At 38.4% G+C, this 27910-nt stretch overlaps 1 protein-coding gene across 2 annotated transcripts in view; it reads right to left on the bottom strand.

The window, feature by feature from the left end:
* Positions 1–710: 710 nt before the first annotated feature.
* asap1a (ArfGAP with SH3 domain, ankyrin repeat and PH domain 1a) overlaps positions 711–27910 on the bottom strand; it is a 75377-nt gene continuing 48177 nt past the window's right edge. The window contains exons 14-30 of one of the 2 annotated variants that reach the window (XM_067453555.1): positions 24601–24688; positions 24372–24420; positions 22666–22829; positions 21287–21420; positions 20633–20724; positions 20299–20485; positions 17695–17780; positions 17491–17606; positions 15500–15567; positions 15194–15301; positions 13848–14067; positions 11809–11970; positions 9417–9495; positions 6278–6342; positions 5689–6197; positions 4011–4133; positions 711–2735 (exon numbers count right to left, since the gene is read on the bottom strand). In XM_067453555.1, the coding sequence (XP_067309656.1) occupies positions 2661–2735; positions 4011–4133; positions 5689–6197; positions 6278–6342; positions 9417–9495; positions 11809–11970; positions 13848–14067; positions 15194–15301; positions 15500–15567; positions 17491–17606; positions 17695–17780; positions 20299–20485; positions 20633–20724; positions 21287–21420; positions 22666–22829; positions 24372–24420; positions 24601–24688 (2325 nt within the window). In that variant the 3' untranslated portion in view covers positions 711–2660. The remainder of the gene's footprint in view (positions 2736–4010; positions 4134–5688; positions 6198–6277; positions 6343–9416; positions 9496–11808; positions 11971–13847; positions 14068–15193; positions 15302–15499; positions 15568–17490; positions 17607–17694; positions 17781–20298; positions 20486–20632; positions 20725–21286; positions 21421–22665; positions 22830–24371; positions 24421–24600; positions 24689–27910) is intronic. The other variant, XM_067453556.1, reaches the window with a different exon arrangement.

Raw genomic sequence — 27910 nt, forward strand, 5'->3', positions numbered from 1 at the left:
TAAGTGTTGCATGATTTAATGTGTTTTTAGCACGTTTGGTACTTCATGGCATATTTAAATGCGTTTCTGTGAGTGAATTAGTGTAAAGCATACAATTTCCTGTTTCCAGCAGGTGGCGCTATGACTACCTGAATATTGGCATGTAGATGTCTTCAGGTCAGGACTCTAATAGAACGTGTGGCGTTTGAGGCAGATCGAACATTGTATGCCCGCCCTTCAGCGAAAACTCAAGATCTTCACGATTTAACATAACTTAACAAATATGATGTTGATCTGATTAAATCTCTAGGAGTTGGTTAAAGTACAAATATTTTGCAGAGAAAATTCAAAATATCTGACTTCCTGTTGGGTTTTCAGATTTTGCACCCAAGGACTTTTTTGTAGGTATTTGGCTGTTACATTTGTCTACTGAATTTCATACTTGTACATGAAATGTAGCATAAACTGCTTAATTGAAATTTTGTCGGTGATGCTATTGAACCCATATCAGACGTACATTTTCACCTCTTCTGACGTACGTGCAAAGTTTAAATGAGTTTGATCATTTTTAGACCCTCAAAAATGCAATTCATTTCGGAGAATAATAATAGACCGTGCAATTGAAATAGGGTCCTCACACCATCGGCTCAAAGTTCAGAAGAAGAAGAGGCTTTTCAAATGTGCAGTGTTTATATCCCAGTTTTCATTTAAAAAATAACATTGAGACTACATGGTTTCAACTTAAAGACTTTATTTTAAGATTTGAAGACTTGATAGCCAAGTTTAATTTTCTTTCTGACTGAACTTACAGTGCAGCAAACAGACAGAAAAAACAAAAACAGGAGAGAGTGGCAAAATCCATTCTTAATGTCACATTAGGACTGAATCCAGTTTATTCACTTAAATGTGAAGTTGTCCTTTTGACTGCTTCCAGACTTCAGTATGCTACAATATTATCAACACAAGAATCCATCATGTTGGAGTTGTGCTGGATTGAACATCTAAACAGATAGACATGTCCAACAGTGGGATCGTCAAAGCAAAACAGTCCGGGAGCGGTGCGTCGGCAACTTTATACCACAATCTCAGAGTCGTTTTGTCTTGTTCGTTGAGCAGAGATGTCCTTTGTGCTGAATTCTTGTTTTTTTATCCTTTAGTTAAAATGATTTAATGTAACATGACCTAAAACAGAGGAACAAAACCCATAATAAACTACACTTGAAGGGTCCATCCCTCTCCATGCTGAAACACTTTAGCCCTAGAAATGTCAAATACTATCATCATCAAATATAGTACAGGTGGCATTCATTAATACATCTTCTATCGTTAATACAATAAGAGTTAAAAACCAAGAGTGAATGCTGGTCTCCCTGATAGGGTTACGAGAAGAGGCAGCGTCAGTTCATTCTGAGTCATATCGAGTCAGTCACTCACTGCCGAGTCCCCTTGCAGTTTAATTCAACTTAAACGAACAAAAACCCAAAGAAATCACATTCCACAGTCACCGTAAGAAACCTTTAAGATTGTGTTCTGCTCAACATACGTCCATTTTTATACAAAGCCAACCAGTCATATCCATGTATGAGTGAAGCCTTTTTGCATGAGACCAGATGAATAAGGTAGGTTATTGTATGATCGAATAAAACAATAATCGACAAGGACACTTTCCCAGAGCTGAGGCATCAGTTTTGTCAGATTTGGCATTAAACAACAATGGGGAAGGAATGAAGCGTTCCCACAGATGCAACCAAGGCCCTAACCACCACAGACACTGAAATATTTGATCGATATGAGCTTTTCAGCGATTCATTCTTAAATTATTACTGGTTATATGCGGTGACGTCTCAGGCTACAGTCACCATATGAACATACTGGCAATCTGGCATGGACAGAATATGGGTACAAAGTGGTCACATTACACCAGCAATTTTCAATTGAGGCGTTCAGAATAACGTTTTCTGTCTTTTTTTGTGAGTGTTAGTGACGCAAACTGAATGGATGCCAATTTCGATCGCCTATCTATAGCAGATGAGATGTTAAAACCGTAACATTTTGGTTTTGATCCCTGACCAGCATGCCACTATGCTGGGAATTAAAACACTGATATATTATTGTATTCTCACTTATCATTTATGCCATCCAAAAGTTCAAGAGATGATCATTTGTCTTTTTCTTTTTTTAAACGGTACACTAAAATGTCTAGAGTCACTCTGGCTCCATAAGCAAGCAGGGTTAACATACATTTGCACACTTGTACATTATACATTATACATACGTACATAAATATACACTTACATCTGTGCATATGTATGTACAAAGACACACTTAAAATGGACTTACATAATTCTATATGTGTACACATACACAAAGTTACAGCATACATGTTAAGTGCTAGATTTCCAAGTATAGCTACTGCAAACCCAGTTTGGCATGCTGGGCTGCCATGGCTACGATAATACTGGTAGGCAGGATAACACAGTTTATGAACAACACATAGTTTACACATTTCACCCTTGAGGATTAAGGGAGCATGGGTTTGATTCTTCATGTTTTGTTTGTTGGGAGACCGTTTGGGTTTCAGCAGCTATGTACAGAGGCAATGCCCACAGTCCAGTGTGAGGCCAGAGAGAGAGCGGAGCTTGTGCTAGTTAGAAAGCCTCTCGGCCGCCGCTTATACACTGTCAGTCTGACAGAATGTGCACAAAGGACATTGGGAAGACCCCTTTTCTTTCAGGTTGCCCCTCTATGTGCCCGATCTGAAAAAAGGCAGAATGTGACAATATGCCCTAAAACTGCATTAAAGGGTTAGTTCACCCAAAAATAAAATTGATGTCCTTAATGCCTCACCCTAATGTTGTTCCACACCTGTTCATCTTCACACACAGTTTAAGATATTTTATATTTAGTCCGAGACCGTATGCAAGTGTATGCACTAGGGATGCACCGAATGTTCGGCAACCGAAATTATTCGGCCGAAAATAGCCAAAAAAAGCACTTTCGGTATTCGGCCGAATAAGTAAAAAGGCCGAATAATTTTTGCCGAACAATGACGTTTTTAATGACGCGATCAAATAGTAACCCACGTAGAGTGAGAGGCGGCGGGCGCTTTATGCAGCAAACATGTCAGCAGTGTGGAAGCACTGTTTAGTGCTGCATCTCATGTCATCGATGAGAAGAGGAACCGACTTTCATGTGAGAAAGCAGAGAAGCTACTTTTCATAAAGAAGAACCTGCCACTTTTCCTGAAGAAGTAGGCTAAGTAAGCTTATGTCTAGGACAGTTTTTTTTTTTGTGTGGGTTCATCCACCTTTTTTGCACTATTCAATGCACATTTGAGGTTTTAGACATACAGAGTGTATTTTTATTTGATTTATTTCTCTGAAAAGCAACACAAAATAGTAAAAAGCTAATTTTTACTATTTAATTATTGTAATGGTAAAAAAATGGCTGAAAAAATGTGAAACACCGCGTTCGGTATTCGGCCTTCGGCCTTCGGCCAAGCATCTCATTATTATTCGGTTTCGGCTTCGGCCAAGAATTTCATTTCGGTGCATCCCTAGTATGCACACTATACTGTCCATGTCCAGAAAGGGAATAAAAACATCATCAGAGTAGTCCATATGAGACATCAGTGGGTTAATTAGAATCTCTTGAATACATTTTGGTCCAAAAATAACAAAAACTACGACTTTTTTCAGCCTTGTCTTCTCTTCCTGGTTTTTTTTCAGTCCTCAAATAAAGATTCATGATTCGGATCGCGTGTCAAACTGCTGAAATCGCGTGACATTGGCGATCCGAATCATGAATCAATACACTGATTCATAACCGTTTAAATATAAACGGTTATATTTAAAACTATTTTAAACTATTTTAAACTAAATATAAAATATCTTAAACTGTGTGTGAAGATGAACGGAGGTCTTACGGGTGTGGAACGACAGGGCGAGTTATTGATGACATAAATTTCATGTTTGGGTGAACTAACCCTTTAACAATACCAGTAAGCAAGCACACGGCACAGATTTACTTACCCACCACTCCTGGTCCTCCTCTCCTGTAACAATTATAACCTCCCCCTCCACAAAGGTCAACTCATCATCATTATCCGCTTGGCAGTCGTAGATGGTTTTCACGCGCTTTAATTTGCTCTTTGCCTGCAAAAAAGAAGATCCTCGGTTATTTTAGTGTTACACCTGTTGATATTTTCTCAATATACACTACTGTTGGATGCAAGATTTAGTCTAACTAAAGCCCCTTTCACACTGTGATTCCGGCAAATACACGGATAATGCGACCCGGCATTTGTTCCCGGGCCGCTAGATTTGGTCCATTCACACAGCCAGCGAAATACCGTAATATGTGCGCTTTCACACACAACGCTTAACGGTCCCGGGTCGAGTTGACACATGACATCCTGATGTGACGTATAATGGCGAGCGATCTCAGCTTCAGCGCGGATAGTAAGGAGCTCCGTGGTCTCGACTTGTGTCCAGTTTGCGCACATTTCTGCTTGTTTAATTTTAGTTTCTTTTGTATACGAACACTCTCTGCGTTTAAAACACCGACGAGCTCTTCTGGCACTGCAGGGTTGTATTATTGAAAAAAAACAAGCTCTAGGAGTCGCACGATAACTACGTACACGTTGCGGCATATGTTACGGCTTTTGTTCACACAGCGCTCGTCCCGGGTCGAATACCGCAATATTACTAGGTCCCCGACCCGGGTCGAATTCGGTAATCAATCCCGGGACGTGGCTGCTTTCACACAGAAGGCGACCCGGCCATGTTCCGGGAATATTGCAGGTCCGACGTGCAGTGTGAAAGGGGCTTAAGGCTTCAATAAATTAAACAGAAGTGTGAAATAATGTTACAATTTAAAATAACCGTTTTTTATTTGATTTATTTCAGCATCATAACTTCAGTGTCACATGATCCTTCCATAATCCACCAAATATGCTGATTTGGTGCAAAAAAAAGAAAGAAACATTTTTATATTATTATTAATGTTAAAAACAGTTGCGCTGCTTAATATTTTTGTGGAAACCATGATTTTTTCAGTATTCTTTGATGAGTATAAAGTTCAAAAGAACAGCATTTTATATAAAATTGAAATCTTCTGTAACATTATAAATGTCTTACTGTCACTTCTGACCAATTTAATGTGTATTTACTACATAAATGTATGAATTTCTGCGGTCTGTGAAGCTGCGGTCTGTGAAGTTTTTTGTGTTTTGTGATTTACAAAAATTATCTAGTGTTCGTTGAGACTATTTTCCAGGATGGCTGCTGTCTGTATACACATAATGTACTGTCTTTATAAAGTATCTTCTGTTTGTACACTTACAAAGTTCTCAATGCTTCGGTTTGCATGTAGGGACCGTCATTATGCTGCCGTGTTGGTGTGAGGCTATTTTGAGCCGTGTTAGTGGTATTAACTAGCGATTTAATTTTACTACTCTGTGCCCCATAGACAAGCGTTATAAGCTAATCTTTTCTTAGAGATAAAACTCTTTACATTCGATTTTCATGAAAACGCATCCCAGAGAACGATCTACTCGGTAACCATCTGTTAATTACCCCTAGGTTCATTTCTCACCGGAGTTGCCCTTTAAGAATTAATATCGTTTTGTAAATTAAAATCGAGAGATCTATATTTTTTACCCAGCCCAACTGTACATATATAACACTCTCTAAAATGTCTTTTACTCACTACTGTGTTTATTTTGCGTGGCATGGGGACGGGCATCTCCACAGCTCCTGCAGGTGCTCCATTAGTGTCCTCACTGGCCTGTCTGGGAGAGAGCTCCTCCGGCACCTCTGTCAGTTTTGGGCTGGTTTCCTCCTGGGTCGTTTGCCTCGGTGTAGTCTCACCCGCTGAAGACACTGTAGGTTTGGATTGGAGGTCAGAGAGCTGTGGCTTAGGGGGAAGATCCTTAAGCTGTGGTTTCGGAGGCAGGTCAGAAAGCTGAGGTTTCGGCGGCAAATCCGACAATTGTGGTTTCGGGGGAAGATCAGACAGTTGCGGTTTAGGAGGAAGGTCTGAGATGTGCGGTTTCTGCGGCACTTCCAGGGGTTGTGGGATTTTAGGTGGCGGCTCAGTGGGTCTGGTTATTGTATCTGAAGATCTGGCTGGAGGCGTGTCCTGGGCTTTCTGCAGCACATCGGCACCAGACTTGTCCATTGAGGGAAGGTGGATTGTGTCAATCTTTCGCAGTGCCACTGAAAGAGCAAAACATCATGGGCAGGTCAATGTAAAGGTAAAAATAAATCCTTTGTATTTAATGTAATTTTTAATGTACCTTTTTGAGGTAGTTTGGGAAGAACTCGTGGACCAAATGCTGCTTTAGTGTTCATAGAAGTAGTACTGAAATCAAAAATGTTCTGTGATTAATATCTCTATAACAGACTAGAAAAAAACCTTCATGATAATGGTCTAATTTTTTGGTTTACAGTTAAAGGGTCATGAAACCCCAAAACACTTTTTTTGAGATGTAAACAGATATGTATAGGCTGCACATCATTGAAAACACTAAGGGTACTCATTAATGGTATTCATATGTGAAAATAGTTATTTTTGCATTTTTCAGAGCGATTTCTGTCTTCCGGTTTGAAAAGCTTAGTCGGAGCAACGTCACAAATGCTGACGTCGGCACGGCCTTTTCGGCCCAAGTATGGGGTGCTGGGCACATGCTGACGTCGACCGCTCCGAGCCATTCTCGATATATATTCATGACATAAAGCTCATTCAGTCCAATCCCTGCGCTGTAGTATGCATACAAGATAATTTAGTTAATATGCATGAGACAGTCACTTCTGTCAGGCTCGTCTTCCATCATTATTGTAGAGATATGGTGGGGAAGTTTTGGAAGCAGCGTGCGGAAAAGTCACGGAGGAAAGCTAGGCGTTGTGCTGATACGAAGTAACGTAAAGGGCGCCGAGCGAGCTGTAACCGGCGCCGTCTGTGGAAGCCTTTGCTACAAAGGCTCGGTAAAGTAAAATTAACTTGAGCAATCGCACGCCGAACCTCCAAGCGTTGACTATCTATGTCAGGAGTGCAAAATAACCAATCTGTCCTCTCCGTTTTATTTGTCGTCACAGCCATGCACTAAACCGCATGTGTTCGGGCTCTTAGTGAAACAGTGTGCTGCATATTTGGACATATAGATTTAGCTGCCGAGTGATAGACAGCGCGGATCGTCACGGCAACCCAGCGCGCGTCGCTCTGCTTCAGATGCGCGGTCGAGACTATGAAGCCTCAAACACCTTCGCTTTTACCCCGATCTAGAATTACACATCTCTGTCGCATCGCATGTTGGGTGGTTCACGTTCTCTTATCACGTCGGCGCGTTGTTCATCTTGCCAAACAGCGTGCATATTTGGACAAATATAGTTTTATCACGTTTGCAAAATATTTCGTCATGCAGAATAACATTTATTTTCATTTATCACTGAATTATGCTGGTTTGAACTTTGAAGAGCTGAATGATTTGCGATCTCTGCTGCACGCCACTCATAGCTCTCTCATTCGCTGTACTCATCCCTCATTTAATCTCACTGTGGTAAACAATGCCAACGTGAACCAAGAACATGTCTCAGATCCGCTGTAACTGCTGCTGTTGGTATCGCTAATCTTAATGCACCTACTGACACTCCCCTATTTATGCAAACCATTCCCTCTTTCCACACAATACCATCCCACCTTTTCACAGTCGACCACTCCCCTTTTAACAAGCTTTTTCAAATCGAAGGTGTGAAAAAACACAGCTGCAGCAGGGGGGTTTCATGACCCTTTAAAGGGTAGTTCACCCAAAAATGAGAATGTGATGTTTATCTGCTTAACCCCAGTGCATCCAACATGTAGGTGTGTTTGTTTCTTCAGGAGAACACAAATTAAGATTTTTAACTCCAGCCGTTGCTCGTATAATGCATGTTAATGGGGTGTATTTCTATGAGAGTAAAAAACACACAGACATACGAATTCATATTAAACCCTGCGGCTCGTGATAATACATTGATGTCTTAAGACACGAAAAGATTAAGAATTATTTTTTTTACCTCATATCAGAAGAATCTCATCTAGTATTCCAAATGCCATTACTTCTGTCGAATAAGGTCAAAATCATAGATATATTTACGTAGATGCCTCATTCAACCAATCCACTAATGAGGAATCTATATAGATAGATAGATAGATAGATAGATAGATAGATAGATAGATAGATAGATAGATAGATAGATAGATAGATAGATAGATAGATAGATAGATAGATAGATAGATAGATAGATTCCTTATGATCACGTCAGGATTTGGACCTTATTCGATGGAAGTAATGGAGCTGGGGAATACTAGATGAGATTCATCTGATATGAGGAAAAAAAAAATACTGTTGGGTTTCTCATAGAAACCGATCGTTTCGTGTCTTAAGTCATCAATGTGTCGTCATGAGCCACAGGGTTTAATATGGATTCATATGTCTGTGTGTTTTTTACTTTCATAGAAATACACCCCATTAACATGCATTATACGAGCAACGGTTGGAGTTAAAAATCTTCATTTGTGTTCTCCTGAAGAAACAAACACACCTACATGTTGAATGCCCTCCAACACATCACATTTTCATTTTTGGGTGAACTATCCCTTTAAAGGATTAGTTCACTTCAGAATAAAAATGTCCTGATTATTTACCCACCCCCATCTCATCCAAGATGTTCATGTCTTTCTTTCTTCAATGGAAATGGAAATTTGAGGAAAACATTCTAGGATTTTTCTCCACATAATAAACTTCAATGGGAACCAACGTTTGAAGGTCCAAATCAATGCAGTTTCATAGGAAGAGCTTCAGAGGCTCTGACTGATCCTAGACGAGGAACAGTGTCTAATCTACTATTATGTAATCACGCGGAACGGCCACGCTCGACGTAGGCAGAAGTACCGCCCCTGTTTTTATTGTGTTGTATTTATTGTAATGTTAGTGTTTTTATTGTTTTATCGCCTGCGTCGAGCGTGGCCGTTCCGCGTGATTACATAATACTAGATTAGACACTGTTCCTCGTCTAGGATCAGTCAGAGCCTCTGAAGCTCTTCCTCTGAAACTGCATTGATTTGGACCTTCAAACGTTGGTTCCCATTGAAGTTTATTATGTGTTTAAATGTGTTTAAATAAATGTGTTTCATTTCCACTGAAGAAAGAAAGACATGAAGATCTTGGATGAGATTGGGGTGAGTAAATAATCAGGACATTTTCATTTTAAAGTGATCTGAGTGACCTAATCCTTTAAAAGGATCTATAACACGTACTGTAAAATGCACGTTATTTTGTGCAATACAAGTCTATTGCAAAACGCAAAGTGTAATAGATTTAGACTAGTGGCAATCAGAAAACATTAAACCGCAGGTCATTTATAAACTGCAGGTGTGTCTGAATGTCAGTGTGTTACCTTTGCTGCTGCTGCTGAATTCCCTCAAACTTATTGGCCGGGGACGTCCGATTTGCAGAAGGAGGTGTAGACTCACTTCCTATGAGGTTCAAAATAAAAAGAGGGAAGAGGTTTAAAGCGAGTTTGAAGTTCCTGTATTTCATTAAGTACTTTGACCATGTCTTGCACTATTGTTTTTATCTTCCAATAACTTTCATTTATGTTACCATGACTTTTTTTTGTTAAAATGTTAAAATATTTTTCTTTTCTTAGTTCACCCAAAATGTTTAATTGTCATCATTTACTCACCCTCATGTCATTACAAACCCATAAGACTTTTATTCATCTTCAAAACAAATGAAAAGATTTTAAAAAGAAAGTTCTGTTTATTATAAAGCGAGTATGTCTCCTTCAGAAAATGTGGACTGAATCACTCAATTCACATGGTTTTATGATCTCTTTTTGCATGAACTGTCAATTGAGGTGCCGAAATGAAAAATGTTTCATTTCAAATCTCTTCATTTGTGTTTCAAAGATGAATGAAACTCTTATGGGTTTGGAATGACATGAGGGTGAGTAAATGATGATCTTTTATTCTTGGAAACCTTTTAATATGCCAAGACAACTATTAAAATGCATTTGTGGGTTAATTTCTCTGGGGGAGAATTTTTGAAATAAAACTGTGGCACTATTAAATCATCCCAGCCCAATTACCTTAGCCAATGGCATGAGTTTAAGGCCATCTATACGTTTAGCCTACCAATGAAAGAGTGTTTGGGGAAACCCGTTTAAGAATAATTACTTTTCACAAATACAGTATCCTTTGCTGTCCCAATACTTTTTTTAAAAGCCTTAATGCACGATTAGAAATGTTAAATTCACACAATTTCTAACATCAAATGAACGTAGCAAAACATATTTGGGCACATAAATGAACCCTACATTAAAGTGTGTAAACGCAATCAAATATCATTAAAAAAAAATCTTTAAAATGGTGACTCTAGCCTCAGAAGTACTGACATTTTTGACTATCTAATTGTAATTATGAACTAATTCTAATCACTATTTTACTGTCATGTGAAGCTAATAGGACACGTTACACATTTTACCTTTAAACAATTTTAAAGGATAATTTAAAAAAATGCACGACACAAACAAAATTAATGAATATTATTAAAGGTGCAGTGTGTAGTATTTATGAGGAGCTATTGACAGAAAGGCAGTATAATAAACATAACTATGTTTTCAGTGGAGTATAAAGATTTTACATAATGAACCGTTATGTTATTATTATCTTAGAATGAGCCGTTTCTAAAGTCGCCATTTTGCGCCATCTTGTTTCTACAGTAGCCCTAAACAGACAAACTTCTCTACAGAGCGCTAGTCACTCTCCGACCATGACATTTTTGTCCTGTGTCGGCCCACGTAGCTTTTCCATGTGAGTAGTGGGCTATTACAATTCACAACTTCATTGCTAGATGCCGCTAATATTTACACACTGCACCTTCGCAAAGCTCAGAATCACAAAACGAAAAGAAAGCTGCCATAAGCTAATTAATATGAATAACCACTTTAACTCTCATTGTGGGGTGAGGAAAGGGAAAATACTGAAGAAAATGTAACATTAAGCGCTAGATTTATTTTTGAGTGTTTGACATGCCAGACATCCTCCCAGAATGCTCTCGGTCTAGCACATACTCCAGAACAAAAGCCCTAAATCAATAACTCAGAATATCAGGGCTCGACATTAATCCTTTTCATGCACTTCAAGTTAATCAGTCATTCACTTCTCAGAGTCAGAAATTTGCTTGTCCAGAAAAAAACAGACGCGAGTGTGCCATTACTTCTGCTGGAGGAAGTCAAATTACAAGTACACCATATTGTATAATTTGAATATCACCCCACCATATTGGCGGAAGTGATGGTGGGCTCGCAGCTGTTGGACATAGTGTTGTATTTGAGGTAAAAAATTATATAAATACTGTTGGGTTTCTCACACAAACCGATCGTTTCGTTTCATCAATGTGTTGTCACGAGCCGCCGGGTTTAATATGGATTCATATGTCTGTGTGTTTTCTACTCTCATAGAAATATACCCCATTGACAGGCATTATACGAGCAACGGTTGAAGTTAAAAATCTTAATTTGTGTTCTACTGAAGAAACAAACACACCTACATGTTGGATGCCCTGGGGGTAAGCAAATAAACATCACATTCTCATTTCTGGGTGAACTAACCCTTTAATGTCGAGCCCTGATTATGTAATGGCTATTTGAGGTCAGGCTGAGAATTCACACCAACACCACCACCACTATCAGCACCAAAACAGCAAAATGACAATTTTTCGGAGGTGTTAGCAACAAGATATTGATTTTGCAATCACAAAGTTGAGGTGTTGCCACCTGGACGCACCTTTGCTCTGCGGGCCCTGCAGTACGGGGCTGGGGGGGTCTGAGAGGGTGCGCTTGTGTCCCGGAGGCGGAGGAGGCGCTCTCTTCTTAGACAAAGTGGAGCAGCCTCCGGCACTCGATTGGGATCCCAGCGGCAGGGAGGTGGGCGGTCCGGAGGACAGAGCTGAAAGAGTGACGAGATGACGTGATTGGTCGAGAAGCAATTGAGGTCCGAGCGCACCGGATCACAACACTCCCATTATGTCATGAGTAGGGTTGGGTACCGAAACCCGGTGTCAATAAAGCACCGGTACCTATACAACCCAAACCGAATCAGAACACAGATTTCGGTGCCGTCAAACGTGCTTTCGTGCTTGGGCTGGGGCTAAGCCATACACACTCGTCATATCACAACGATTCAGTGTTTTCACCACATCATGTTTTAGGTTTCAGACATTTAAATGCACATAAGTAGCAGCAAAAACACGCTGATGTCTATGGAAGTGGCAATAACTCCTTTCTGACAGTTATAATTTGACTGTGTTTTATTCATATCAGACACACATTATATAAGTTACTATATAGTTTAATTTATTCTTCTCTGAGTATATATAGTTTACTCTATTCTTCTCCGAGTTCACAGGTCACTTTCATGTATTTCATGTATGAGACGAGGATGAATTTACGACAGATCCGATTCTCTAAGGTGCAAACTAAAATGATCTCGCATTATAGAGTAACCTAAATGTTCATTATGACAACACATTCACTTAGACATATTTTAAAATTAAAATAGCAGATAGCTTATTATTTTGAATAAAAAAGAAAAATACTAAATAAACCGATACAGCTGAGCTCTGAGCTGTCATACAGCATGATTGCAGCTGCTGTGTGTCAAACAATAAGGCCATGCGTTTTAAGCCAGAGAATATGGTCATATTAATGCAAAATAATGCTGAACTGAAGCTGGTTTGTAGCAGACCAAGAATACAGACTAGTTTTCTGTTATTAGTGCTGTACTATCGCTAGTATTAGTGCTGTTATTTAGTGTTAAATTAGCCTATTATAGTTGGGTCAGGTGGCTTTAGCTTTTACTGTGAATTTAAATTGTGTAAATTGTGTTTTGTATCTATTTATATATTTAAGTATACTTTAAACTTTTAATAAATTGTTTAATTTAAAGAATTTTAAAAGCCATTATTTAATGTCATCCACCGTCGTTTTGTAGCTCTTTTTTTTTTTTTTAAGTATCGGTTCAGGGACCATTTAGGCACTGGCACAATTTTAAAAGTACCCGTTTGGCACCGGAATGGAAAAAAACCTAAACGATACCAAACCCTAGTCATGAGTGATGAGTGTATTTCCAAAAGCACAACCAAAATAAACCAAGAAAACGACAGCTAACATGGTCCCAGAATGCAGGCACGGGCTTGTATCCGATTGGATAAAACGACCATTCCAGTTCAGTTCGCAGGCAAACAGTGGTTGTGGTGTGAGAGGATAATTTTTAAATCACAGCCGATCGCCATTACACCTTCCCCGCAATTAGAGTTAAAGGAACTGTATGTAAGAAATGTATTTCAATTAATCATGAAATGGCCGATATGTCATTAGACATTAAGAAATCGTGTCATTTTAAATACTTATATCACTGACAACAGTAGTCCGGCCAGGATATTGTCATGTAAAAGTTGTTGTTGCAGCCCTCAACTGATGTTGATGTTGACATGTTGTGTTTTGGCCTGAAGCTCCGCCCTCCACCTATCGACCAATCACAAAGTCAGTAGTGTTCCTGCATCTGGGTTGCCAGATCTGCAGATCTACAAACGTTCCTGCTGATCCTGCAGCCAATCTGGCAACCTCGAGTCAGAGGGAGGGGGATACACCGCTCTACAGTCATTTGAAAGAGCTGGCAGTACCAGTTTTGGCCACAATCTTACATACACTTCCTTTAATGTAAAGACGTCAGGTACATGCAAACAATTCAATCATGTTTTACCTTTCCAGGTACACGGGCTGCTCTTTTTTAATCTGCAGTGTCTTGCATTAAGGCATGTATACCTTTTGCAGCTGTCTTGCTGGCTGCTGTGGGTCCTTCTGAAACTGGAGATACAGGTGTGTCTGTGGAGGTGCTGTAGACGGGGTTGGCAAAGGCTCCATAGGAGAGTCTCTGTTTGTGTCCTAAATACCCCGGCAGAGTCAGCTTCTCCTGAGGGGACACGTTTGAGGAATGACAGAAGCTCTGCGGTCGGGGAGATCGCTCCTTCTTCACCGGACTGGGCTGGACATGGAAAATAGAAAATAAAATAATATAACACTCGGTTTTGAGACTAGTCAACAGCCTCTCTAAAAACCTTGCGATTACAACCGAAAGCATTAGGTGGCGCTGTGTACACATGGCTTTGAGGTGGGGGAGAGTGCTTTTAGGCACATCCAAGTGTGGTAATATTTTGATTTTGGTTCTCTTTTCTTGAGTCGTGGATCTCTGCAGATGAGGATACACTTTTATAATGGCATAAAATGCACTAAAATAAATTTGAAATGCTACGAGGGATCATTGTCAGTTTCTGAGTGGCCAGAGAGCTTTTTTCGCACACTGGACAGAGAGCATTATCCTCCCTATTGTTAAAAGACCAATGTGACAGGCATTATATAGACCTTTATATAGACTTCAGAACAGGTATCACAATTTTAATATGCATTACCCTAATGATGGTAATATACTTTTTGTTTTCTATGTAAACTCTGGGTAAGATCTGCATTTTTTGTCTTGATTATTTTTTTTTGGGGGGGGGCCGCTATGAATCAACGTATTGATTTATGTTTCGGATCGTGTCTCAAACTGCTGAAATCACGTGACGTTGGCGATCCGAATCATGAATCAATACACTGATTCATAAACGTTTGAATCTTAATTTGCTGATTGAAAACAAACCCGGTAGTGAAGACAATACTGAATAAAGTCGTAGTTTTTGTTATTTTTGGACCAAAATGTATTTTCGATGCTTCAAGAAATTCTCATTAACCCACTGATGTCTCATATGGACTACTCTGATGATGTTTTTATTCCCTTTCTGGACGTGGACAGTATAGTGTGCATACACTTGCATACGCTCTCGGACTATATAAAATATCTTAAACTGTGTTCTGAAGATGAACGGAGATCTTACGGGTGTGGAACGATATTAGGGGGAGTCGTTAATGACATCAACTTCATTTTTGGGTGAACTAACCCTTTAAGTGTTGCACCATGTTTTAACCAGGTGTGAAGTTTCCAGCAACTTTCAATCAAGTTGCCAACAAAATGACTCCTAATACCTATGCTAATTACAGGTGTATGAAGAGGGAGCTTTAGTGGCGCTCTAGTTTAGGGCGATATGGGACAAAGCAAATGTGTGTGCACAAACCTTATCATCTAGGTCATCGTCACTCTCGTCGATCTCCTCCAGCCGCAGATTCCACTCATACTCCACATGCACGTGAGGATTAAACCTCCCAGCTGCTGCCTCCATTAGCTGCACAACCCATCACAAATCCGTCAGCATAACACACTTCTCCGCTCTGACATTAATGCCAGAAAATAAAGGCCAAGTTTTGAGCAATTACATGACTGTATAGTGAAATTGCAGGTGGTTGAATGGCAAAATTCTTCTGTAATTAGCAGTGTCAGCAACACAGAAAATGAAGCACTGAATATAAAGTATCACACTCACTAGCTCTTCACACGGTGCATTTTTCAGTCGTCTGGCAATGTCCAAAGCTGTCTCCCCGTTTTGATTTACTGAAATAAAACACAGGTAATTGAGCAAGATGCAAAAATCAAAGCCTCCAGGTTAGGTGTGGTGACACCTGTTTATCATTCAGTCCAAATGAAAAGAATGATATGAAATGTGTTGGAAGATGAGCCTCTAAGCACTCAGATTGGCATGCGGGTCCCAGAGGCCTGTATTTACAGCTGAGGTTTTAAAATCCAATCATCTCTGGCAAATTCATATTGACTTTATATGAAATGGCTTTATATGAGTGATTATACATTGGTTTGGGGTCACTAAGATATAGTTTTTATTTTTATTAAATACTTTTATTCAGCAAGGATGCTTTTAATTTAACTTTACCATTACATTTTAAAGCAGTTATTTTAATAATATTCGTAATTTTCTGCGTTTTTTGATCAAATAAGCAGCCTTGGCCAACATAAGAAACACACGTGTGTGTGTGATTGTCTGTGTGAGTGTGTGTGTGTGTGTGTGTGTGTGTGTGTGTGTATACACATTACTGGTCAAAAGTTTGAGAACAGTAAGATTTTTTAATGTTTTTAAAGTCTCTTCTGCTCAAAAAAAAGCTGTAATATTGTGAAATATTATTAAAATGTACAAGAACTTTTCTATTTGAATATATATATATATTTTTTAATTATTCAGCAAGGATGCATTAAATTGATCAAGTGACAGTAAAGGCATTTATGATGTTGCAAAAGCTTTATATTTCAGATAAATGCTGTTCTTTTGAACTTCATCTTCATTAAATAATCCTGAAATAATTCTTGAGCATCAAATTCTCATATTAGACTGATTTCTGAAGGATCATGTGACACTGAAGATTGGAGTTATGATACTGAAAATACAGCTTTGAATCACATAAATAAATTGCATTTTAACATATATTTAAATAGAAAACAGTTATTTTAAATTGTAAAAATACTTCACAATATTACTGTTTTCGCTGTATTTTTGATCAAATAAACGCAGCCTTGGTGAGCAGAAGAGACTTGTTTTAAATAATTTAAGCTTATCATTCTCAAACCTTTGACCGGTAAAGTGTGTGTGTGTATGTGTGTGTGTGTGAGCCTGTTTATGTGGTTTATGAGGACACAAATTTGTATAACTACATGGGTATTACACTGGTATTACACTATAAATGTGGTTTATGAGGACATATCAAATGTCCTCATAATTCAAATGGCCTTAAAAACATACTAAATTATGTTTTTTTTGAGAAAGTAAAAATGCAGAATGTTTCCTGTGATGGGTAGGTTTAGGGGCAGGGGCAGTGTGTGTGTGTGTGTGTGTGATGGGTAGGTTTAGGGGCAGGGGCAGGGGCAGTGTAAGGGGATAGAAAATACGGTTTGTACAGTATAAAAACCATTACGCCTATGGAGAGTCCCTGTAAACCACATAGACCAACGTGTGTGTGTGTGTGTGTGTGTGTGTGTGTGTGTGTGTGTGCGTGTGTGCGTGTGTACGTGTGTGTACGTGTGTACATACACTTCCTGGCCAAAAATAAATAAATAAATATAAAATAAAAAAAAAGTTGCTGTTTGGATTTGATTAAGCAAACACTTAAGAGTCAATGATTGGATCATTATTGCAGGGATTATTATGTTTCTATCATGTTATAAATTTGGCAACAGTTCTTCCAGAAAGTGCATCCATTTTTGGTCTATATCTTGCATTGACACATTCTTAGCCGAATGAATCTGGACATTATCATCCTGGAATATTATGCCCATGATGTGTCTTCCTACAAGGTTGTAATGAAAAGCTACACACTCCATCAATTAGGATTAGAAGAACTGTTGCCAAACATAACTTTTCATTTTAAATAAATGTCACCAATCAGCTCTGCCTTTATTTATTTTGAAATAAATCCAGATGTTGTCTCTGTTGAAACATCATTAGGAAGATGCTAAAGGAACCCCACGTACCCAGGTCAATAGATGGCTTTCCCCTGAGCATCAGTTTGAGACACTCTGGCTTCTCATATGTGCAGCAGTAATGGAGAGCCGCGTTTCCACTCTCCGTCTGTCTGTCTGGAGTTCCACTGCACACACACATCCATATTTACCATAATGCAGCTTAATTATCCTCTAATGTGTGTCATGCTCACTGCACAATGTGCTGTCCATTACCTGTTTTGGACAAGGAAGTCCACCAGGTGCAGCGAAGTCTGGTCTGACATCCGTACAGCAAAATGCAGCGCAGTCTCTCCTGGGTCCTGTTGACATTAATCAGTACCAGAATCAGGACAACATTACTGAGAAATATTTGCATTCATTTAAATATACCATATAGCATAATCTAAACAGGAAGTGTCTTACAATAATATTGAGTAGGGCTGGACGAAATTAGCTAAAATCAAAATCTCAATTAATTTAACCTTTTACCACGATTACGTGGAACCGCAAACAACGTTTTGAACGGTTATGAATCAGCGCATTGATTCATGATTCGGATCGCGTTAAAGCCCTGCATTTATGCCCGAGCCCGACGGGCCCCGACTTTTTTACACCCCTCGGGCCGGGCTTCGGGCCAATTTTCATGTCATACCTAAAACGCGGGCCGGGCTTCGGGCCTTTTTATAGGCTTCTCCTTCGTTTTATATTTATTTTATCAATTAAAAGGAACAATGAGTTCTGCGCTGGTGGAAACAACACGAGACCATAATAGCTAACGCAACTGTTAAGATGGCTCGCACAGTGTTCAGAGCATAGGTTCAGAGTCCGCGCCAGCAGTAGCAGCGCGCGTTTCTTCAGCGCGGAGACACACTGCAAGCGTGGTGTGAGCGTGGCGTTTCTGTTGCGTGTCATCCGCGGGGCGTCTGGTGCTATTAATGTACAGGGAAGCCCTATACTTCATGTTAAATATAAATATATTGCCTATTGATACAGCAAAGACAACTTCGGCAGTAGCCGGCCCATGCCATATCCATGGTATTGACGGCAAAAGGCTACAGAATAATTTGTTCTGTATTGACTGGTTTAATATTTCAAAATCGATAATTAGGCTATGTTGTCTTTTATTATTACAATTAGGCCTATCTGCATTTATGTTAACCTACAGACTTTCAAACATGAAAATGTAATTATGTGTCACAATGTTTTATGGGCTATATGTTGTAGTCAGATAGATATGATGGCGCTGCACGCATCGCAGCAAATGACTAATGCAAGCCAACGCAAATGGCTGTAAATGAAACTTAAAATAAGTCTAAGATGGTCAAAAACTCAATCATCTTCAATAAAAATGAATGAGATGAATGAGATCATTATCTTACCAGTGCGCTTAGGCCGCGCTTTCTTATGTGGTATTTGAATCTGAAATAAGCTGCTGAATAAAATGCATCTTAATCTTTTGCTTCCGTTGCTGTAAATGAGCATATACCACGGGAATTGAAGATGGGATTTATATTCATTTGCGTAGGTGTAAGGTAGGCTATAAGACAACCTGCATGTGCTTTTTTTATTTTATTTGTTTAGCTCCGTTTGCGCGAGCCGCGAGCAGAATCAGCCTGCCTCAGCTCGTCAAAAATGCCTTTTAGGCTACTGGTGGTAATAGTTGGCGAAATTAACTAACATTGTGATGCTTGAAGTGTTTTATGGATTTTATTATAGGCAAGCCAAGTCAAGAGTTGATTTGAGAGACTAAATTAATTAAATATGCGGTTAACTCACTGTCGGCCGCTGGCCGCTTTTGGTCGTCACTTAAAAAAATTAAAACTTTAATTTAACAAACAAAAAAATGCTCTAAACATTTTTCTAAATTAACGTAATAAAGAAACGAAACGAAAAATAACTACTTTGACATTAAAAACAAAACAGAACTATTTTAATGGCTGCAACAATGTAAAAAAAAAAAAAAAAAAAAACCGGGCTCCAGTCGGACTCGGGCCGAGAATTTTGATAAGCTGTCGGACACGGGCCGGGCTAGGGCCTAGATTTGAGGCCCGTGCAGGGCTCTAGATCGCGTGTCAAACTGCTGAAATCACGTTACATTGGCGATCCGAGTCATGAATCAATTCGCTGATTCATAACCGTTTGAATGTTTATTTGAGGATTGAAAACAAACCCGGAAGAGAAGACAATACTGAAGTCGTAGTTTTTGTTATTTTTGGACCAAAATGTATTTTCGACGCTTGAAGAGATTCTAATTAACCCACTGATGTCTCATATGGACTACTTTGATGATGTTTTTATTCCCTTTCTGGACATGGACAGTATAGTGTGCATACACTTGCATACGCTCTCGGACTAAATATAAAATATCTTAAACTGTGTTCTGAAGATGAACGGAGGTCTTACGGGTGTGGAACGACATTAGGGGGAGGAGTTAATGGCAATGGAAGATGAACGGAGGTCTTACGGGTGAGGAACGATTTTTTGAGTTCGATGATTGAGTTCGCCTTTATCATCTTCATCACACTGATTGGACGGGGCAGTCACGTGACTACACACGCGGAAGTATGTTTTTAAGAGTATTAACAGGATTTTAAATAACCAAATAACCAACATAGGAAAATTATGTCGGTTAGAGGTTCTAAATTTAGTTTTAGTATTACTTTTCGATGAATCGTCTAGCCCTAATATTGAGTTCTGACAAACCCTTGGGCTACCACATTTGTCATCCGTCATGAGGTCAGTTCATATACACTCTGGGGAATAAATGGCTGTATTTCTCTAAATAAGCAGCATATCAATCAGTTAGTCCATGACAAACTATTAGTCAGAGATCAATACCCGTCCTGCTTCTGGAAATGGATCCATTAGCTCCACTCCATCTGCATAAAGCTGAATCAGAGCCATCAGGTCTCGAGTTCTCACGGCCTCGTATAAGTCGCCCTGTCTGGCTGTGGCTGTAGTGGCTGTCCGCCGAGCAAACCTGTGCTCCACGTACTTTGCATTTATGTACTCCTTCCTCTCGGTCCTAAAATAATCCATTTCAAAACTTTATTTTGAAGCACATACTGCTTTACAAATGAAAATAGTGCATTGGCTAGGTCCTTCCAGTAGCTAAAGTCTGTAGTACTGTAGTCTACAGTTGTTAATGTATGCTAGGTAGGCCGGTACTCACATGTCACTTGATGGTGTCGGCTTTGGTGAAGGGCTCGGCAGATTCCCTTCTAAAATTTCATTAAAACTACTGTTACCCACATTCTTAGCCAGCTGTGGAAAAAAATTGCAATTGGCTGTGACTAACTAGCATATTAATAAATTATAGCACACCTATAATTTGGTAATACATTCAGCCAAGACATTATGTTAAAAAGTCAACACTTTTTAATTAATATATACACAAACTACGATTAAAGATTTTGGGGTCAGTAATGAAAAAAAGATCAATGCTCAAGTCTGCATTTATCTTATTAAAAATACAGTAAAACCCGTAATATTGTGAAATATTATAACAATTTAAATGATGCATGAAAATTCAGCATCATTACTCCAGGCTTCAGTGTCATAAGATCCTTCAGAAGTTTTGTGGCTTAAGAAGTATTTCTTATTAGCAATTTTGAAAAGTGAAGTTGCTACTTTTTTGTGGAAAATGATAATTCCTGGATGAATAGAAAGAACATTTATTTTTAAAAAGAACTGTTTCGTAACCATTATTTTTAATCAATTTAATGCATCTTAGCTGAATTAAAATATTAATTTCTTCACAAAAAAAAATCTGCACCTTAAACTTTTTAAACAGTAGTATAAATGATAAGATTTACATTCACATTACCAAGAGTTCAGAGGTGCCGAGTTTGTCTAGTTCCATGGACTGGATGCGTGAAATATGGACACCCATTTCCCTGTGGATCCCTGAACACTCGATGCATGTCAGGATGCCGAGGTTGGTGGATAACCATTTAGGGTCTAGAATGGGAGAAAATAGTTTTTTTATTGTAGTCATTGAGTAGACTGGGTAAACCCAGCCCGATCTGTCGGCGCTTTGATTTCACCCTGCAGCTCAGGCTGGAAACCTGTACATATTTGTATCCTGCTTCTGTTACAAATTTGCGGGAAACAATCACAAACCAGCTTATCCACCTGGCGCACTATTGGCGGGTTTAACACAATGACGGATAGAGAAGCGATGGATTGCTGGTCTAACTGGTTGAAGGACTGTCCAATTGTGGACAGAGTCCTTTTTTTTTTTGCCCTGCGGGGAAAAGGTAACGTCTCCTACAGGGGCCGGCCTTGGACCAACTTGTAAGGTCCAGGAGACTTTGCCAACCTGCTCCATCTCAGATAGGGGTACCCGAATTTAGATAATCAGGCAGATAGGGATCTATTTATCACTATTTAATTTTTTTTAAATTCTCTTTACAACTGTTTTAATTGTCCTTGTTTATATTTTTAATTATTACACATGGTATTCTTATTTCTCATGCATATGTTATCACTATTTTACTACTTTCTATGTAAAGCACTTTGAATTGCCTTTGTGTATGAAATGTGCTATATAAATAAACTTGCCTTGCAATCTTAAAGGGTTAGTTCACCCAAAAATGAAAATTAGATGTTTATCTGCCATCATAAATATACATTATGTAAATGCCTCATTCGACCGATCCGCGCAGGCACTAATGAGGATTATATATATATATGATCGCACCAGTTTGACCTTACCAGACAGAAGTAATAGCTGATGGGAAAACTTGATGAGATTCGTCGGGACATGAGGTAAAAAACAAAAAACAAATACCGTTCGGTTTCTCACCGAGAACGTTGTTTTTGTGCACGTTGTCTAAGCATGTTTTTTTGTTTGATAGTTTTGCTCTCATAGACTTGTTACCCATTCACACCATTATATGACTGGCACACAGCAACGGCGAGTTAAAAATCTTCATTTGTGTTCTACTGAAGAAACAAACACACCTACATGTTGGATGCACTGGGGGTTAGCAGATAAAAATCTAATTTTCATTTTTGGGTAAACTAACCCTTTTAAAGATTGAGCTTGGTCTGGTGATAGCCAGGGCTGTGTCCTGCCATTCACCTCTCAGCCACAAGGTAGCGCATGAATCTATGAAACTGTTTTGATACCTTACAGCTCTGATAAAATGGGGACTGTCAGATGTCACTGCTACAAAACTTTTACACACAAACTTGGCTCACCTGGTGCTCCACAGTCGCAGCAGACTTCATTTCCAGGCATGCGCAGCACATCTTCGATGATGGCTTTGGTTAGGTCTTCCAAACTATCATCTCCAGCGCTCTGTTCCCCACGAAACGCCATGTTCAGAGCCTCCTCCTTACTGTTAGTGAGCACGGAAATCCATCTGCTCATCACACATGAACATAATATATGCATTAATCGCTTGCACGTTATAAGCTGTGAAATACCACACAGACATACACATGAAGACAGGTTTACACAAGTACATATTTATGTGTCAATATATGTTATACAGATATTTATATATCAACAGAAATGCATGAGCTTAATAATCCACAGCAAAATACATAATATAATTAATATAATATATAACATAATATATAAGCAACATAATGAATAGCCCAATTATTTACATTAGCTTTTTATTTATCCATTAAGCATATACAAGACCATAATTCAAACTTCAATGGCAAAAACAGCACAAGAGCACCGGTACTTAATTTATAGGAATCAGCTCATATATATTCCAAATTCTGTTATGTCCCTGTGTAGTCTAGGGTTAAAAGGACTTATAACAGAAAAGCTGTTGGTGTGATGTGTGGAGGCAGCAAGGTTCAGTTCCCAACCCCAGAGCTTCTTAACAAGAGATAGACCTCAAAACAACTTGTGTGGAAAAAGAACAAGGACTTTTATTTCCAAACGGGAGGATTGAGGCTTCAAGAGGGGGCAAGGCCAAAACAACAAACATAAAACCTCTAACTAATCAAGAGCAACTAAACTCAAAAAGTAAAGAAAACAAACTACAACAGAAGTACACTGATTCCCTAACTAACTTAAACAGGAGAAAACAGAATATAAAGAAATTGGCACCCACCTCTCTACTAATCCTTTCCCCAAATAATTAACAATATAAAAGTGATAAACAAAAAGACTACAAGATCATTAAATACTAACAGATGATGACTTACAAAACAAAGGAGTTTACTTGTAGTAGGTGCCAGTTACCACAATAACTTTAACACAATACAAAATCAAGCAACAATGGTTCTCCTTTAAAGTAACAAAGATAAAGAAAGAAACAAATAAAGCTGATAGGGTTTGAGAAGCGAATCCTCCCAGAACAGCCCTCCACACACACACATATATATAAATTATATATATAATTAATTATGTTTTCGGAAGTCTCTTATGCTCGCCAACACTACATTTATTCATTATAACAATTTAAAATATCAGATTTCTATTTTCAGCATCACTACTCAAGTCTTCAGGTCACATGATCTTTCAGAAACATTTATTAATGTTAAAAACAGTTGTGCTGTGATGTGCGTGTGTGTATATATATATATATATATATATATATATATATATATATATATATATATATATATATATATATATATATAAATGAATAGAAAGCTCAATAGAACAGAATTTTTTGGAAGAAAAAAATATTTTGTAAAATTATAAATATATATAAACTAAAAATAAATGGAGATCAATTTAATAAATCCTTGAAAGGCAGTGTTTTTCTGTCTTACATGTTTTGTTATATGTAGCGCAGCCCTAATACACACACAAACACACATTCCTCTCATTAACATGAAGAAGCACCGATACACACACATCTTGTTCTCACTCATGAGCATGAACACACAGAAATAACAGATGGTATCAACTCTCGAACTAACACAGTCACACTTACATCACAAACTCCTGTTCATCCTCTGCCTGGAAATGATATGTTCGATTATCTGCAGAGGGAAAGAGGAGAGAGATTATTAGGGGAAAGAAGTGCATTATGTTAACTGCTCTTCAGTCTGTGCACACTGCACTTAGTAATCTCGGCCAGTGTAATGGAGTTAGACTTCTAGAGGCCTTGCTAGCTCTTGGCACGGATGAAAGTACTGTGAAGTTTGGCAGAGGACACTCACGGGAGATGAGGTCAAAGCACTTCTTATCCTCTCCGCTGGGTTTAACCTGGCAGGTCAGCAGATTCAGTCTCACCGGCTGCCTGTTGGACTGGACAGAGAGTAATTACAGTGAGTTTTGGGGCTGCTTTATGGACTTGTCACTTGCTCTGTGAGGCCAAATAAGTCACCAAGGTAAAGGCATTTCCCTGGCTAGCATACATGAGACTTTGTGAAAATTCGAAGTGACTCATCATATCCCATTGCTTACTAGTTGCTTATGAATTTATAGTTTTCATTAAAGGGATAGTTCACCCAAAAAAGAAAATTTGATGTTAATCTGCTTACCCCAGGGCATCCAAGATGTAGGTGATTTAAGATTTTTAAGACACAAATTAAATTGTTTAACTCCAACCGTTGCTCGAATAATGCATGACAATGGGGTCTAATTAGATTTACAGAAATGCACAGAAACATGTTCTCAACGCTGCCCCGCTGCTTTTAGTCATAAAATAGCTAAACTACTGGATTACTTCATTATATTTCTCAGCAGAGATGGGCTTACATCAACAATAAGGATTTTTTAAAATATTTTTTTAAAGGAATTTAATGCACTTGACGGAGGCAACCACTCTCCGCTTCGGGTCGGGCGGTTCTTTGCCTTCACATCATGCATTAAAATCCTTTAAAATCACAGCTAACTGTGGATTATCCCTTACTTATTTTATCTATTTTAGTTGAACTATTACTAATTTTAAAAAGTCCTTCCTTATTGTTAAATCCTGCAGACAAGAGAAATAAGAAATAAAAAAATAACAGGAGAGGCTGACCTCAACTTGATTTATCTATTAATTGAGCCACATGTGACGAGTCATAACAATAAGTATACAGATATTTAATTAACACTCATGTGTTTTTTGCATATGTTACTGTCTAACTCAAATCCCAAAGATAATTTGTTGCTGAGATTTTTTGTGTTTTTAAATCTACACACAAAAGAGACTCTTGGGACAAAAGCCTTTGCTGGAAGTAATGGTGAAACAGATTGCAATCGCTCCATATTGGTAACAATAACAGCCTTGATGAAATACAGGACTGCCAACACAGTTCTTGCATGGCATCTGGGCAGTATTGTAGAAATCATACTTCCGATAGATGTGAAATATTTAAATGTTTATATGAAATAAAATCGAATTAGTTATTAATTAGATCAACGGTTTTCAGTCTAAAAGGAATAGTTCACCCAAAAATGAAAATTAGCCCAATATTTACCTGAAAAATAAATAAAAGTCCTGACTAATCCAAGCTTTATAAAGGCAGTGAATGGCTGTTTCTGTTTTGAAGCCTAAAAAATGCATCCATCCATCATAAAAGTGCATCTGTCCATCATAAAAGAGCATCTATCCATCATAAAAGTGCATCTGTCCATCATAAAAGAGCATCTGTCCATCATAAAAGTGCATCTATCCATCATAAAAGTGCATCTGTCCATTATAAAAGTGCATCTATCCATCATAAAAGTGCATCTGTCCATCATAAAAGTGTATCTATCCATCATAAACGTGCATCTGTCCATCATAAACGTGTATCTATCCATCATAAACGTGCATCTATCCATCATAAAAGAGCATCTATCCATCATAAAAGTGCATCTGTCCATCATAAAAGTGTATCTATCCATCATAAACGTGCATCTGTCCATCATAAACGTGTATCTATCCATCATAAACGTGCATCTGTCCTTCATAAAAGTGCATCTATCCATCATAAAAGTGCATCTGTCCATCATAAACGTGCATCTATCCATCATAAACGTGCATCTGTCCTTCATAAAAGTGCATCTATCCATCATAAAAGTGCATCTGTCCATCATAAAAGTGTATCTATCCATCATAAAAGTGCATCTGTCCATCATAAAAGAGCATCTATCCATCATAAAAGTGCATCTTTCCATCATAAAAGTGCATCTGTCCATCATAAAAGTGCATCTATCCATCCTAAAAGTGCATCTATCCATCATAAACGTGCATCTATCCATCATAAACGTGCATCTGTCCATCATAAAAGTGCATCTATCCATCATAAAAGTGCATCTGTCCATCATAAAAGTGCATCTGTCCATCATAAACGTGTATCTATCCATCATAAAAGTGCATCTGTCCATCATAAACGTGCATCTATCCATCATAAACGTGCATCTGTCCATCATAAACGTGCATCTATCCATCATAAACGTGCATCTGTCCATCATAAACGTGTATCTATCCATCATAAACGTGCATCTATCCATCATATAAGTGCATCTATCCATCATAAAAGTGCATCTGTCCATCATAAAAGTGCATCTATCCATCATAAAAGTGCATCTGTCCATCATAAACGTGCATCTATCCATCATAAACGTGCATCTGTCCTTCATAAAAGTGCATCTATCCATCATAAAAGTGCATCTGTCCATCATAAAAGTGTATCTGTCCATCATAAAAGTGCATCTGTCCATCATAAAAGAGCATCTATCCATCATAAAAGTGCATCTTTCCATCATAAAAGTGCATCTGTCCATCATAAAAGTGCATCTATCCATCCTAAAAGTGCATCTATCCATCATAAACGTGCATCTATCCATCATAAACGTGCATCTATCCATCATAAAAGTGCATCTATCCATCATAAAAGTGCATCTATCCATCATAAAAGTGCATCTATCCATTACAAAAGTGCATCTGTCCATCATAAAAGTGCATCTATCCATCATAAAAGTGCATCTGTCCATCATAAAAGTGTATCTATCCATCATAAAAGTGCATCTATCCATCATAAAAGTGCATCTATCCATTACAAAAGTGCATCTGTCCATCATAAAAGTGCATCTATCCATCATAAAAGTGCATCTGTCCATCATAAAAGTGCATCTATCCATCATAAAAGTGCATCTGTCCATCATAAAAGTGTATCTATCCATCATAAACGTGCATCTGTCCATCATAAACGTGTATCTATCCATCATAAACGTGCATCTATCCATCATAAAAGAGCATCTATCCATCATAAAAGTGCATCTGTCCATCATAAAAGTGCATCTATCCATCATAAAAGTGCATCTGTCCATCATAAACGTGCATCTATCCATCATAAACGTGCATCTGTCCTTCATAAAAGTGCATCTATCCATCATAAAAGTGCATCTGTCCATCATAAAAGTGTATCTATCCATCATAAAAGTGCATCTGTCCATCATAAAAGAGCATCTATCCATCATAAAAGTGCATCTTTCCATCATAAAAGTGCATCTGTCCATCATAAAAGTGCATCTATCCATCCTAAAAGTGCATCT

This window comes from Pseudorasbora parva, chromosome 9 (assembly GCF_024679245.1).
Source record: "Pseudorasbora parva isolate DD20220531a chromosome 9, ASM2467924v1, whole genome shotgun sequence".
In the NCBI taxonomy this organism is placed as follows: Eukaryota; Metazoa; Chordata; class Actinopteri; order Cypriniformes; family Gobionidae; genus Pseudorasbora; species Pseudorasbora parva.